At 33.4% G+C, this 15,948-nt stretch overlaps 1 protein-coding gene across 1 annotated transcript in view; it reads right to left on the bottom strand.

Annotated features, from left to right (window-relative positions):
* cwo (transcription factor cwo) overlaps nt 1-10,958 on the bottom strand; it is a 47,471-nt gene extending 36,513 nt beyond the window's left edge. Inside the window, exon 1 of the mRNA XM_072522127.1 lies at nt 10,500-10,958. Coding sequence (XP_072378228.1) covers nt 10,500-10,570 — 71 coding nt within the window. The 5' untranslated portion in view covers nt 10,571-10,958. The remainder of the gene's footprint in view (nt 1-10,499) is intronic.
* Between the last annotated feature and the right edge of the window lie 4,990 nt (nt 10,959-15,948).

The following is a 15,948-nucleotide window of genomic DNA, read 5'->3' as shown; positions in this document are numbered from 1 at the left end:
AAATAGAAGTTTTTGTAACAAATGCAATTACGATTTTAACCGATCGCGATGACTAGTTAAAATAATATTTCTTTATTTAATCACAAGATATACCGTATTTTGCTTTATAAAAACAAAATTCTTACTAAATATTGCGCAAAATTACTAATCAACCATATGTTTGATATCTCACATATATTCGCCAATTAATATAGCTTATTGCACAACTTTAAAAGTTCAAGTTGTTACTGCGGGATTATTAAGCCAATTTCTTATGTTTCACATTTTATATAATATCCAAAAACGTGATTCATGTACATTTGACATTTTCAACATCCTTTCTTTCTTAATATCTGACAATATATTTCGTTAATTTATTATTATTCTGTAATGAAGTCATCGTTTTTTGGTGTAGAGAAGGGACGAAGTGGTATTTTGTGAACAGTTTGTTGGAACCGATACATACCGTTTAGTCCATGGTTCTTTAACCGTGCGTTATTTTTTATCTAGCATCATTGTCTTCCATGCATGAAACTAGACAAGCCATCTACCGCCTGGTATTAAGTAAAGACACATGTTATTTTTATGAACGCTCTAGACTCAATACATCGAAAAGAGAAAGCTACAAAAAAGGTGCTTGGAGACTTTTTCAGATTTTAAATACAATTTGTGACGTTTCTGGTTTTTTTTATTTGTGGCTGTCAGTTTTTGGATTTTTGCTGTTTTTGCATTTATTTAGAAGTTATTTTTTATATTACACAGTTAACAATTGTTAACCTGGTCTTGTTTTAAGTTTCCGCAAACTGAAAAAAATTACAAAAAGAAAATATTTTATTGAATTTTTGTAGATTATGCCTGGAAAAACTTTTACCTCACAACTCAAAAGCACAAGAACTCGTTTTGAATTTAATCGAGTACTTTGAATTAGAAAAAGGGAATTGGGGATCGTTGGAACCGTATTCATCTTTTCCAGAGATACAATTTTCAAATGTGCACTATTACGTTAGCCTGTATTATTTTTAAAGTTTTTTCCAATGGTACTTACTGTTAAATATTGAACATTTTCATTTTTAAATGAGACCTGGCAACGCCCAATATTTTAATCAAGAGCGTAGGCGCAAAATTTCGGGCCAATACTTTTTAAACGGATTCATTTTTTTCGAATCCTGAGAAAACTAATAAATATTTTGGAAAAATTTAAACGCAGAATGAAAGATTACATTATTACCGAGGGCCGAAAGTCCCTTAGAATAAACAAAAAGTTTCTTTTGAATGAGATATTGGAAATTAAAAATCACACTTAATTTTCTTTTTTTTTATTTCGCCCCTGTAACTTCCTAAAATAAACATTATAGAAGTTTTCAAGGACTTTCGGCTCTCGGTAATAACAAGTAAATAACAAGTGAATTATTTTTTAAACAAACAAATAAATTTTTAGTTTTTATTGGAAAATTTTATTTTTTTGCCTTTTTTTAATTTGCAATAAATTGGTATTTTCTTTTATGAAAGCTCGTCAAATTTTATTTTGCCCGGGGCGTTAAAAACCCTAGTACCGGCGCTAGGAGAACCCATGCTGCTGCAAATTGGTCTGAGGGGTACATTCTCTTTGTGAATTTTTAAAACTCTGTATAGGTGTGGTGTTAGTGTTCTTCTTTGATAGTCTGTCAGGTATTCCTTAAATTTGTGTAGTGTTTTGTATATTTTAATTTCTAGTAATTTTTTTTGGGGTTTTTTTAGGGCTTTGGGTTGATCTGGTTGGATCCGAAACCGAAACAAATAAAACAATTAAATATATACCTAAAGAGCCTGGAAAATACAAAGAAACACTAAGACATAGTAACACACCGAACATTACTGGCGATCTCAATCAAACATGGGAACATACAAAGACGTGGATTATAGACGCAATAAATATTACAAACCCAAAGGAAAGAGAAACACTGGATGACTGATAAGACACTGAACCTAGTAGAAGAACGAAGAAAAATTAGAAACAATGCTTCAAATCCAACAGAAACTGAAAACAAGATAGCAAATGTAAACAGACGCATAAAATCATCAAGTAGGAGAGACATAAATAATCATAATAAAGAAATATGCAAACAACTACAAGAACACGCCGATCGTCAAGAATCTACTGTTTGCCAAAGTAAAATACTTAACTAAAGAGTTCAAACCACAAACGCAGATAATTAAAGATAACTTGAGAACGATCATCACCAATCCAGAGGGCATAGCAGCGACATGGAAACAATATTGTGAAATGTTGTTTCATAGTGACCATGAAGACGTGAATGCAGAAGAAATAAATGACGAAAGGGAACCACATATTTTAAAATCGGAAATAGAAACCGCAATAAAAAAATTAAATACTGGAAAATCTCAAGGAGAAGACGGAATCACGGCGGAAGCACTTAAAGAAATGGGAGATATAGGAATTGGAGTAATGTTCAAACTATGTAATGAAATCTGGAACACAGGACAATGGCCAGATAATTGGTGTAAGCTCACTTTTATACCCATTTATAAGAAATGCTCACCAACTGAGTGTAATAACTACCGCACTATAGCCCTGATCTTCCACGCAAGTAAAGTTCTGCTAACCATAATTAACGAGAGATTAAAATCAATACTTCTACCATACATCTCACAAGAACAATGTGGATTTGTTCCTGGAAGAGGCACACGAGAACAAATTCTCAATCCCAGACAAATTATAGAAAAATCTAAAGAATTTAATCTAAAAACATATTTGTGCTTCGTCGACTACTCGAAAGCGTTCGATAATGTAAAATGGCATAAAATGTGGGGAATACTGAGAGAAATGGGTGCCATCCAGCCTCAAGAGTCCACTGCTGAACATAGGCCTATTCCTCATGTTTCCAACCCCGTCTATCTTGCGCCGCTCTTATCCAGTTTTTATTGAGTCTTCTTAAATCGTCAGTCCATCTTGTAGGTGGTCGACCGACGCTTCTTTTGTCTTCCCTTGGCCTCCATTCCAATAACCTCTTTGTCCATCGCCCATCTGTCATTCTGGCTATGTGTCCTGCCCATCTCCATTTTAGTCTGGCTATCTTCTCGATGATGTCAGTCACTCCGGTTCTTCTCCTGATGTCTTCGTTGGTTATTCTGTCTCACTGAGTTATTCCTAACATGGACCGCTCCATTCTTCTCTGCGTGATTCTCAGTTTGGTAGCTGCTGCTTTTGTTAAGGTAAGTGTTTCTGCTCCGTACGTCAAGACTGGGAGGACGCATTGATCAAATACCTTTCTCTTTAGGCATGTGGGCAGCTCACTTTTAAAAGTTTCTCTCAGTTTTCCAAATGCTGCCCACCCAAGGCCGATTCTTCTCTTCAGTTCATGAGTCTGGTTATCCCTGCCAATCATAATTTCATGTCCCAGGTATTTATATCTATCTACGAGTTCTATTTCTTTCCCACCAATACTGATGTTCTGGTTGGGTACCAAATTGGTCATGATTTTTGTTTTCGAGATATTTATATTTAAACCTACATTTTCTGTAGCCACAACGAGTTCCTGTACCATCTCTCTTGCCATACCTAGATCTTCAGCTATTATAAGTATATCATCGGCGAAACGTAAGTTGTTTAGATATTCTCCATCTATTTTTATTCCCTTTGTCATCCAATCCAAATTCTTAAAAGCATGTTCTAGCACCGTATTAAGAAGTTTAGGTGACATTGGGTCTAACCCCCCGTTCTATTTTTATGCGATTACTGTTAGTATGTAATCTGACAGTGGTTGTTGCCTGCAGGTATATTTTGTATAATAATTTAGTATATCTATAATCTAGCCTGCATTCTTTAAGCGCCTGTAATATTTTGCTTAGCTCAACTGTGTCAAAGGCTTTGTGAAAATCGATAAATATTAGAACTAGAGGTTTATTGTATTCCACTGCTTTCTCTATTAGGGTTTTTATACTTTGTAGATGGTCATTTGTTCCGTAACTTTTTCGGAATCCTGCCTGTTCCCTTGGTTGATAAGTCTCTAATTTTCTTTCCATTCTCTTAACTAGTATTCGCGTAAACAACTTATATATATATGGCTGAGGAGGCTAATCGGTCTGTAATTCTCTAAATTTGCTTTGTCTCCTGCTTTCTGTAATAGAATCATAGTAGCGTTGTTCCGGTCTGTTGGAATATTGGCGCTGTGAAGGCAGATATTGAAAAGTTGTTTAATTTTTTCAAGTAATACATCCCCTCCAATTTTTAGTGCTTCTGATACTATTCCATCTTCACCCGGGGTTCGATTATTTTTCATTTTCTTCAGGGCTTCTTTGATTTCTGATTTTGTTATATCGGAGAGAACTGGGTATCCCCCAACATCTAATATACCTACCGAAACAACTGTATATCAGCAACGCAGCAAACTTAAGACTCAACAACATATACTCCGATAATTTTAAACTAAAAGCCGGTGTTCGTCAAGGATGTATTATCTCTCCCACGTTATTCAATATATACAGCGAACACATCATGCGCATTGTATTCGACGGATGTTAAGGAGGAATATCAGTCGGAGGCCGAAAAATCATCAGCAAATGACCTTGAATACATCATGAACAGACTAGACACTATAAGTCGTGAATATGGACTTAAAATTAATGTACAGAAGACCAAGATAATGATAATCGATCGAATTAGAAATAACCAGCCGGAAATACGAAACGTAGCGGCGTTTGAAGTGGTAAGCCGTTTCAATTCAAGAAGAGGTACGTCGACGCCTTACAATGGCCAGATCAGCAACGGTCAAACTTACTAAAATCTGGAAAGATACGGACATAACCAGGAACACGAAACTGCGCCTAGTACGGACGCTTATCTTTCCTATTGCTACCTATGCGTCAGAAACTTTGGCCATCAAAATTCCGACTCACGATGTATAATGGCCTTTGAAATGTGGGTATATCGTAGAATGATGCGCATATCCTGGACAGCACATCGCACAAATGTCTCAATAGTAACAGAACTCGACATCAATACTAGGGTTACCACAAACATCAACCAAAATATATTGAGGTACTTTGGACACATTACCAGACGAATGGAAGGCATGGAGAGGATGGTGGTTGAAGGCAAGGTAGATGGTAAAAGAACTCGAGGAAGATCGCCACTCCGATGGTCCGACCAAATAAAGTGCGCTACCGGTTACTCTCTGTCTGAGGCAGCACACCGCGCCCAGGAGAGAGAAGAATGTATAACAACCATTAGTCAAATACCATAACGTCATCACATCCTTACGAAGGATAAAGGATAGAGGAGGAGGAGGTTGGATCCTTGAGATCATGATGTGGACCTGTATTTAACAATAGCAAATTTTTAAATTGTAACTTATTTTACCCGGTATTTATTTTTGCCTACTCGTGTCGTACTAGTATATTCCCTTCCGTATATTCAACTTCTTAAATAACTTACAGAAAAAAAATAGCGTCAATGCTTTTGTTGGAATAATCTTCGCGTTGTGTACAACTCATTTGATTATTGTCGCCAAAGTGGAGTCCAAAGTCGAAGTCATGAATAAAGTGATATTTAAATTTTAAATTTAATTATGAAGAAAAATTGCTAATGAAAAAAGTTAGAGTTCCACTGTCAGAGTGTTAAGAATACGATAATTCACTTGTTTTCAATTTTTATCATGGTTAGCGCATTGTTAATTAATTAGTAAAGTATCACGTTTTTAGTATTATTCTACACTTTATTTGCTATTGAGAGAGATATATACAGACGGACAGAGAAAGGAAAATTTCTATAAACCGTTGGAATTTTAGCTACACTAGTAACCAAAAATTGTGGAAACTTTACAAAAATGATCGTTTTTCCAGCAACACTCGTCTTATGATCGTAATGTATCTAGTTTATCAGTACAATTAAACTGCTTAATATTTTATTTATTTCTCACTCTATATATATATATATATATATATATATATATATATATATATATATATATATATATATATATATATATATTGTTATGCTATGTAAAATTAAAAATAATATTGGTTTGCTCTTAATATATTTCAAATTATAAAACATAATAATTCAAAATATTTCAACTGATAAACTATGAAAGATATTTCAAAGAAATGAAAGTCCATTATCTTTGGATTACCTGTAGTAAACAAAATTTAAGATATGCATAAATTATTTTCTTTGTAAAATATATTTGAGTGAACGTAGTGAATTGAACAATACGACCGGGTTTTCCAAATGGACTTGTACAGTGAATAAAGACAATAGGGTAGAATTTAGAAATTATATTTCTCCATTAGTTTTAATAATTTGTAGAAACGATTAACATGTTAATAGTTTTTAGGAAAGTTATAATTGTAGTTAAGGTTGTTGTTTGTTATCTAAATGGGGATAAATATGACGAACTTTGATTGGCAAAGAGTGAAAAAAAAGTGAGAGAGATAGATGAATGAGAGTTTAGCTAGATTTTAGAGGAAAAAAAGATCAGGAGTTGTTTTCCAAGGGTGCAAGGCAACAGTCGTAGTTTCTTTGGCGGTTCCCAAATGATAGTAAGCATTAGAAGTGAGTATTTGTGAGTTTTCGTGGACTAAGTATATCCTGACGGAAGCTGATCCAGTAAAATATTGTAAGTCATACTTTTCTACTTATATATTCCAAGAGTCACTGTTCAGACCGGAACGACAGATTCAGTTTATCGAGAGGATAAGAAGTTTATCTTTTGAACGATACGTGCATCTGAAGGAGATCATTGAAGACGAGAGGCTCGCAATAATTTGTTGTAAGATTGCTGATTACCTAGGGAACTGTTAAGAATAGATAGTGTAGGCTACAAGGAACAAGGATTTGGACAACTCATCATCAGAGAGATAGTTTTTTTTTTATTCATCAGTTTTTCCTTTATCACAAAGTTTTTTTTAATTGCTTCAGAAAAGATAGAAATATTTATCAGGAGATATAGAACAACAATTTTGATTTGAAATTTTAATTTATGTTGTATATAACATTAATTTTTGAAGGTTCACGTACGTAGAACAAAATTTTGATAATCATTGTATGAGATATTTTTTGTTTAAGATATTTGAGTGTGAATTTTATTTCAATATATAATTTTGTATCATATATGTTTATTATTCCGGTATTCCTCAGACCTTACCTATCATATGTAAAGCATAGATATTGAAGCACGAATATAACCCTGAGATAAGAGAATTAAATAGTGTGATAAAATCATAATTGCATCATTTAAATAAGTTTAATTAATTAATTAATTAGCTAATTAATTACTTGGCGCATCTCTGACTTTTAATATCACATTAATATATATATATATATATATATATATATATATATATATATATATATATATGTATATATATATTGAAAGGAGTACGACCATCTAAACTTAAATACACAATGTGAGAGATTAAAATCTCACTGTTCAACGAGAACTTTAGCAATTTTCATACATCATATTCGATGTAAAATCCTTTCCAAAAGGAACCACATGGTTCCCCAACAATGTTCATCGGTACTTTTTATATCCAACCTTCTTTTTAATTAGATTTATAAATAAATTGACTTTTCTATTCTGTCCTGTAAACATATAATTGTTATCTAGTTGATTTTTCGCAAAAAGACTGTTTCCCAAGCCATATTATTTTTTGTATTACCCTTCGGAGTAGTAGATCCCTATCTGTCAAAAATAGGCGCTTTTTTAATTACTTTTGTGTCTCTAACAATAAAGTTAACTTTCCATGCTTTTTTCAATAAAAATATTTATTTTTTTGTTCAAATTGTTTCACTAAGCTCAATTAAAACAAGTTACTTTTTCTCCTGGCTTCATGTTTCGATAATTTTACATCAATGATAGAATAGAATTATTGTATTACATATATTATATCTTTATACTGTTCTTGTTAACATATTGTGACATTTTTGTGACTTTTTAATGTTTGTATAAATTTTAAAAAACTCTAAATGTGTGTTTTTTTAACTGTAACTTTTATTGTTTTTATTAAATGTATTTTGTAACACCTCAACATATGCTTTTGACATTGTTTGACATCTATATATGACTTTGCAATCATTAGAACTGAAGAAGTGCAGAAATACTGCACGAAACGTTTTCTATTAAAAGATTGAAATAGTTTTTTCATTTTTTATTTCTCCTTGACCGATATCCTCATTTCAGTGAGATTTTAATCTCACTCACATTGTATATATATATATATATATATATATATATATATATATATATATATACAATAAAAAACATAATTATTTAATAATAATCAGATATGGAAACAGATTCAAGTGAAACACCGAAAATTTGAGATTTGTGAATTGGAACAGTCTACAACCCAATTGGAATCGTATAGTACAGTTTCGTGCGACTTCCAGTGTTTATTAGTGACTCCAAGTAGTTGTTACTAAGGTGATATTGTTTAATTGCCCGGAGAGGAATACCTCAGTGTCCATTCAACGAAAATGGCACCAAGAAACCCAAAACACGTTGACTGGTCGCCAGGAAAGGGAGCCAAAGCAATTATCCTTTGAGAAGAAGGTTACATATATCAAGAAATAGCAAACAAATTACATAGGTGATGGCGCCACAAAATCGGGTGGCGACTATCAGAAGAAAGTTGTGTGAAAATGGATTGCGAGCACGAACTCCTAGAAAGAAGCCGTTCCTGAACAAAAAATAGAGGCAAAAACGCATTGATTGGGCTTTGGCACACAGAGGGTGGACAGAAGAACAGAGGAGTAAGGTAATTTGGAGTGATGAAACCAGAATCTCGATTTTTGGGAGTGACGGAGTGAAGTTTGTTCGCTGCCGGCCGGGAGAAGACCTTTTGTCCCAGTGTACTACGGTTATAGTGTACTATGGTTGCAATATTAATGCAAAAAATGATCAGGAAGAGGTACTGCAAGCCAAACTGCTGCCGACTATCAGAAATTTGTTTGCAGGGGATGCCCAACAATGCATTTTCCAGCAGGATGGAACGCCTTGTCATACGGCTAAGACTTCCATGAAAGGGTTGAGAAGCCATGACGTTACTGTCCTGCCTTGACTGGGAAATAGTCCTGATCTAAATTCAATAGTAAATTTATGCTCAAGGCTGAAAGTATTAGTATCACGATGAAACCAGAGTAACAAGAGAGAACTGAAAGGTTATCCCACCAAATACTAATTTTCTTGATAATAACCATTGTACTATTTTTTAAAATATATCTCTAACGGCTGTTGTTTTATTTATTTTTAAATTTTTAGGGGGTTTTTCCTCTGAAAATAGATGTTAAATATTAAGCAGAAGTATAAAACGATGCAATAAAATTATATATAAACTTAAGTCTTGTGAAAAAAGGAATGCTGATAAAGCAACTAAAATGTTTTTAAAGTTTCCAGAATTTTGGCCACTATTGTATATTATTTTCTGAAAATATGTCTCGAACATGTAAGAATTATTCTGGTTGCTTGGGGGAGCTCGTAAATGCTAAGAAAGTTATTGTTAATACTAAAACCTGAGTCAGAAGGTTACATGGTAATAACAACTTAAAAAAAAACAAAAGAGCCAATATCAAAGTGTAAACTTAGTTTGATTTTTTACCAGACATAATTATAATAGCAGACAACTTTCTAATAAACAATTGGAATAACTTTTAAATAAATAAAATATTTTTCAAAAAAATTTACGTGCACGTTAAGGGTGTAAGGAGACATTTCTATGTAACTTTTGTTATTATTTATGACTATCTTTTTATGTTTTATGCAGTTTTTCGCAATAATTTAAATAAATTATCAACCAAATTTAAATTAGAAGGTTTCAAATGAATCGTTTTTTTCATAACCTTTCAAGAAAACAAAACTGAAAACTTCTAATTAGGAAAGAAGTACCCAGAAAAATTTTTTTTAAAAAATTATTTAAAAAAACTAATACTTTTGATATAAATCCATATTTTCATACCAAAACTTTTACCAATTTTTTTAAGGATTCGTTCTGAAGGGAATTAGTCTAAATTTTATTTTTTGTTTATTGGACTATAATAGACCTAGATCAAATTTGTCAGAAATCAGCAAGTGTAGGTACTTTATTTTTGTACACACTGTACGCAAAAACCACATTTTCCAAGTACAATTTAAGATATAAATAAGAAAATATCAAAAAGTAATTTGAAAAATTCAAAACAACTTTTAATTTTCAAGATATCGCATTTATCTTCAAAAAAACAAACCAAATGTTAGTCTATTATCGTCGTAATATGCAAAATAGCCACACGGAATGCTGGTTCGCACGTATGAGGTCCATATTTTAATCAGAAAATCGTATCAACTTGTTAAAACGTGCCTAATATGTTGCAATTTTGTAAATTATTTGTATCAAGTTATTAATAGCTCACGTTTGGAGAGATCTGAATTGGTAAATAGAAAGAATGAGTGGGAATTTACGTCATACAGATATAATTTTATCAATCATATTCTAAAGATACAACTAAAGAATCGTTTTAATAATTAAAAAAGGTCTCTTACCTTTCGTATTTAACACGCTGAATGGGCTGTATGTTCGAATTTTCCTCCCAATAAGTTGGTGTCATATCCATTTTGAAAAATTAAACTTCGTATTTGGTAAAACACAATTCACAAATAACCAAAAACACACCACATAAGTAGGAACAAGAGATTGATCAAATATGCGAAATATTTAATTGTTTACCAAAACTTTGACAGGTGTCGCACGGAACACTTGTTCGTTACAACTACCTCTTGTAGAACTTGGCTGGGCACTGATAAAAAAGCAACCGACCAACACGCTAGAGTACACGTGAGCTGTGCGATCGATTCCAGACACACTTTCACTTTCCGTCTCTCTCTGTTGCGCCAAAAGCGCTACGTGACAAACAGCATACACGGGATGTATTGTTCGACTATTTGATCAAAAAATAAACAAATATTTTTGATGATGCTTGGGAAAGTTACTCTGATGTGGATGTGATTGATTCAATTAGTGTACTCGATTTTTGATTTGGTTTTTATTGGACGTCGAGAAAGAGACGCATCGATACGTTGTTCTGAGCATTTTCTAATCTTATTGCACATGACCTATGTGAGAGATCACGTTTAACGTAACGTGGAGAAATGAGTCTCGGACCACGTGATGGGAACAGTCGCCCGCTAGCACTTTTATAAATTACCCATCAACGATTATGACTCGCCATTTTTATCTGCAGGAATCAGGAATTGCTGATTTACTGGGTGGATGCAAAATATGAAAGTGGCATTGAATCTACTTACATAAGAAAGTAAATTAACCATAGTTTATATCATTTTTAATTAATTCTTCGTCGATAAATTGTTTGAAAGTATTTCAAAAGACAGTGGTGGAGTCAAATTTGCGGTAAACTTAAATTGTGGTTAATTCCCAATAAAAATGGAAATTAGACAAAAAAGTACTTGATTAACTTTTTTAAATTTGTCTTTCTGTCTATCTAAATAAAGTTACTCGTAGACAATTTTCTAGACGGTTTTCTCGAGATCTTATCAACCTTACAATCAAAATAAATTCAAAACTTTGTAAGTTGGATACCTACTGTGCCGGCAGAAATACTAAATGAAATCCTATTACTTATATTCTAAAATGATTGATGCCTTGGAGAACGGTCTTGAAGTTTACTCTGTTTTTAAGGATTTCTACATCCGTTTGATGGAGTTCCTCATATTATTATACACACACAGATTCAGGGGCGGGCAAATGCCTAGGCAACCTCGCACGTGAGTAGGGTCAGGAATTTTTGGGCCCCCAAAATTGGGTTTTTAATTTTTTAATATTTATAATTAATTTTAATTTTTATTTTTAACAGAAAAACGTGATCTTCATAAATATTACTGTGGACGAGCGTCCCCGTGCTGAATTAACTGGCCGCCAGTTTTAAAAACGTAGTTTTTCGCAAAACTTCAATCTCAGGATCTAATCGGTCGATTTTAATAAACCTTGAATTATTTTGTTTACTTTGAGTTTCTCTATGATAGTTTACGACAATTTGGCCCAAAAAAAATAATATTAACATTTTTGTAACTGAAAAAAGTCGAAAAAAAGGTCAATTTTTGAACAATTTTTTCAAACGTCAGCCATTGTGTTTCTTTTAAAGAATTTATTTTTCTGGTGAACCATCACATGAGAGCACTTCTTTTTTAAAACCCTTTTCGAATTTTATATTTCAGATTTGCCGTTTAAGAGATTAACTACTGTCCGTCATGGAGCAGTAATTTTTGGATGAAACATTTTTGCCGCCATCTTTAAAATACAGGAACAATGGAAAAAAAATTGTAGTCTTCAAAAGTATAATAATATAACAAAAAGTTTTATTGCCATATAGAATAGATAAGATACAGTGTCGACACTGAGGAGTAGGCAGATTGAGACCTCAGTTCCGTTTGACGGTTCTTGTATTTATACAGAACACGAGACTGATACGTCACGAGTAAGGGGAGTAGGCAGATTAAGACCCCGAACTCGAACGGAACCGTATCCATCTTGATAATGGCTCCAAAATGGCTGCTGAAACGTCGATTATTAAATTCTCAACGCGGTTCTTCCCGAGAACTTAGTAATTTTGATTTACCTGACCGCGGAAATTTATCCGAACATATATTGTGCTTTCAAGTGCTTTTGACTTCAGGAGAAGAGGAGCTCTTGTAACTATTGTCTGCTGTGTGAATGCTGCTGGTTCTTTTCTACCTCCTCTAGTAATTTTTCCGCGCAAAAACATGAGTGAGCAACTTAAAAAGATGAACACCGGGGACAATATTAGCCGTGTATCCTTCAGGTTGGATACAATTCAATCTTTTCACCAAATGGTTTCAACATTTCATAGACTGGTATCAACCTACAGAGGAAAAGCTTGCATTACTCATTTTGGATTGGCACTTTAGCCATACACAGACATTGACGTCATTGATCTATCTAGAGCAAACCATGTACCATAGTGTCACTGCCTCTTCATTTTTCAAACAAATTGCAGACTTTGGATACCCCCTTAACCCTTAACAGGCATTTGTTCTCAGATGAAGAACACATTGAAGAAGCGAACAAAAAACCATCATTTTCTTTACTTTGAAGCCATTGAAATCTTCTGCAGCATAGGCAGGCGAATCGTCAACATCTTTGGGATTGACTCCACCACCATGACGTACATCAACAGAAATTGGCTTCTCGAACGCAACAAGACCATTCGACATATTATTATTATTATTATTATTAAATTACAAATAAGGGCAGAGGAGCGAGCTCCTATTATGCCCAAAAATCAAATAAAAAAAAAAAACATCCTTATAAAACTAATATGCCCTGTCCTGAAAATAAAAAAGAGGGCCTTAACTAGGAGGCGGAAAGCTTGTCAGTCTACAGTAATTGCTGCTTTGTCCTTCAAGGGACAGCTAATTGAAACCCAAAAATATAGAGAAGATAAAGAAGCTAAAGAAGGGAAGCAACTAGGGAAAAGGAAATTTAATTTCAAGAAAGAAGATGATCATCTATCTAGCAGTAGGGAAGAAGAGAAGACGCGAGAATTTCCAGCGGAAAGTCGGATGTGATGGAAATCATTCTAAAAATTGTAGAACCTAATCTTTTGCCTCGGCAAGTTTTGCAATGACACGAGAGGAAAGTTATGGGTAATGTGCATCATGTGCAGTTTGTGGACCCACACAGACTGCGCAGGGGCTGAAAAAGACATATAAATCTGTGACTTTTGAAGGTAGACGAATAATTTTAAAAATTTTAGTTAAATGTTTTCTTTCATTTCTTTTATTTTGTCGAATTTGGTTCAATTAAAATAATATTTCTAACTTTAATTGTGTTATTTTTTAAATTTTAATATTTTTATAGGGGGTCCGAATTAGGCACCAATTTTTCAAAATGAAAAAGTGAAAACTCTTTTTTGATTTTTTTTTAAATACGAAAAATATTTTTTCTGGGGTGTTGTGGCCACTGATTTTTTTTTATGTTTCCTCCATTTTGAGTCCTTAAAATTTGGCTTTTAGTTTAATTTAAAGTAATAAAGATAGCAGTGGCAAAGATTCAAGTATTTGTTATTCTGCCTACCAACTAAAACTACCCTCTCCTACTCTTACGTAAGGGTTACGACATTTTTGGAACACTCCCTTTTCTTATCTAGATCTTATCTTTGTCGTTGGTCCGGTTGGTGTTTCTCTTCTTCTTCTTTCTTTTTAATTACTATTCGAATATAATTGTGAACACTATTACATCCCTCCTTACTTCCCGGCATCGTCACGATCATCTCTCTCACAGTCAAAGAGACAAGTTACATTTTCCTACTATTCTTTATATATTTTTACCTTATACACCCTAGGGGGGGTTTTAACCCCCAAAGCTCCCCCTGGGTGCGCCACTGAACCTTGAAAAGAAAATATCACTTGACGTCATGCACAACTAAATGAAGTAAACATGGAATGCTCGAAAAGCGTGAATTTCAGAGTCCTATTTAAAAAAAATAATAATAAAAACAAAATGGTGGTCCACTTTTGGGTACTTTCCTCTTCAAAATATATCAAAGATGATATAATGATTGATTAATAAAACTAATCAAATTCAGGAATCGTGTAGCAATTTCGACTTTCATCTTTTGTCATAACAGTACAAACTCCAAGCAACAATTTTAAGCACAAAAACTAACACCTTACAGAATTTTGGCTGACGTATGAATGGGTCTTTTTTTAAACCTTTATTTTTACTCTAGCTATTTAAAAACGTAAGAACACACAGTAAATATTTACTGAATGCAATTGGACGGTAACTGTCGCAAGGTTCTAGGCGGTAGCTCGACGGACAGGAAACTTTTTAATGATGTAAGGGACGTGGTTTAAATTTTTTCCTCCGAATACCAGTTTATTTGTTAGAAAACAATTGTTTCGCCAGTTTAGCATGTCATTAACGCACATATGGATTTGATTTTTGACGTCGTTCGAAATACTATCACTTATACAACTTTACAATATTACAGTAACACAAATAATCTTGTGAGATTGTAAATTTGATATCATTTTCATAACAGATTCGTGGTTAAACTGCCAACGTAAGTAGTACCTAGTGAATTAAAAAACTTTACACTGAAGTAAAATTTTCTGGTAAGAAGTTATTTAAATAACATTAAATAACATTTCAAAAACATGAACCATTAAATCAAAAAATCCAAATGGATTACAATTATTGTTGAATTTGTTCAGAACGAACGTTGCTGGTAGCTGTATCAGCAATTGGTGCTTCTGTACCGCCGTTGTTTGTATTTCTAAGAAAGAAATATCAAGACCACTTCGTGCGAGATGGGCATTGGTGCTGGTAATACTAGCGGTTGGATGACTGAAATGGAAAATATATCGGTAGTCTCTGCTGGGGCAAATAGATAATCGGGAAAAACATCTTCATGTGGACATATTCCTGTTGAAATAAAACCGATTTGAGCATTTTTTAATGTCGCACCTTTATCATAATAAGCTTCTTTAAATAAAGCAGGGTTGTATTCAGGGTAAAAGTACAAGACAAAGCTTTTATAGTAAAGAAAAGAAAAGCAAAATAATTGGTGATTTAATACATTCAGATATAGCAGGGCCAGCTGCTAATTTTTTTGTCAGTTATTTTTCAGGTACATATAATGATCGTGAGTATAATGTACCTAATTTTAAATTGGACCATAGTGTGGATTTTCAGATTCTGAAGTTTAGTCTGACTGATGTTTTCGAGGGGATTATGAGTTTAAAAACTGCATATTCTTCAGGGCCTGATGGTATACCTGCAGCACTTATTAAGAACTGGATTTTTCCCTTTGTAAATCTTTACAACAAAATTTCAATTTATCATTGTCATCATCTGTATTTCCACAATATTGGAAAAATAGATTTCTTACACCTATCTATAAATCTGGCAATCGCGAGTGTGTTAACAATTATAGAGGTATAACTATTCAAT

Source organism: Diabrotica undecimpunctata, chromosome 2 (assembly GCF_040954645.1).
Source record: "Diabrotica undecimpunctata isolate CICGRU chromosome 2, icDiaUnde3, whole genome shotgun sequence".
NCBI lineage: Eukaryota > Metazoa > Arthropoda > Insecta > Coleoptera > Chrysomelidae > Diabrotica > Diabrotica undecimpunctata.
This window is presented reverse-complemented; position numbering and strand designations above follow the sequence as displayed.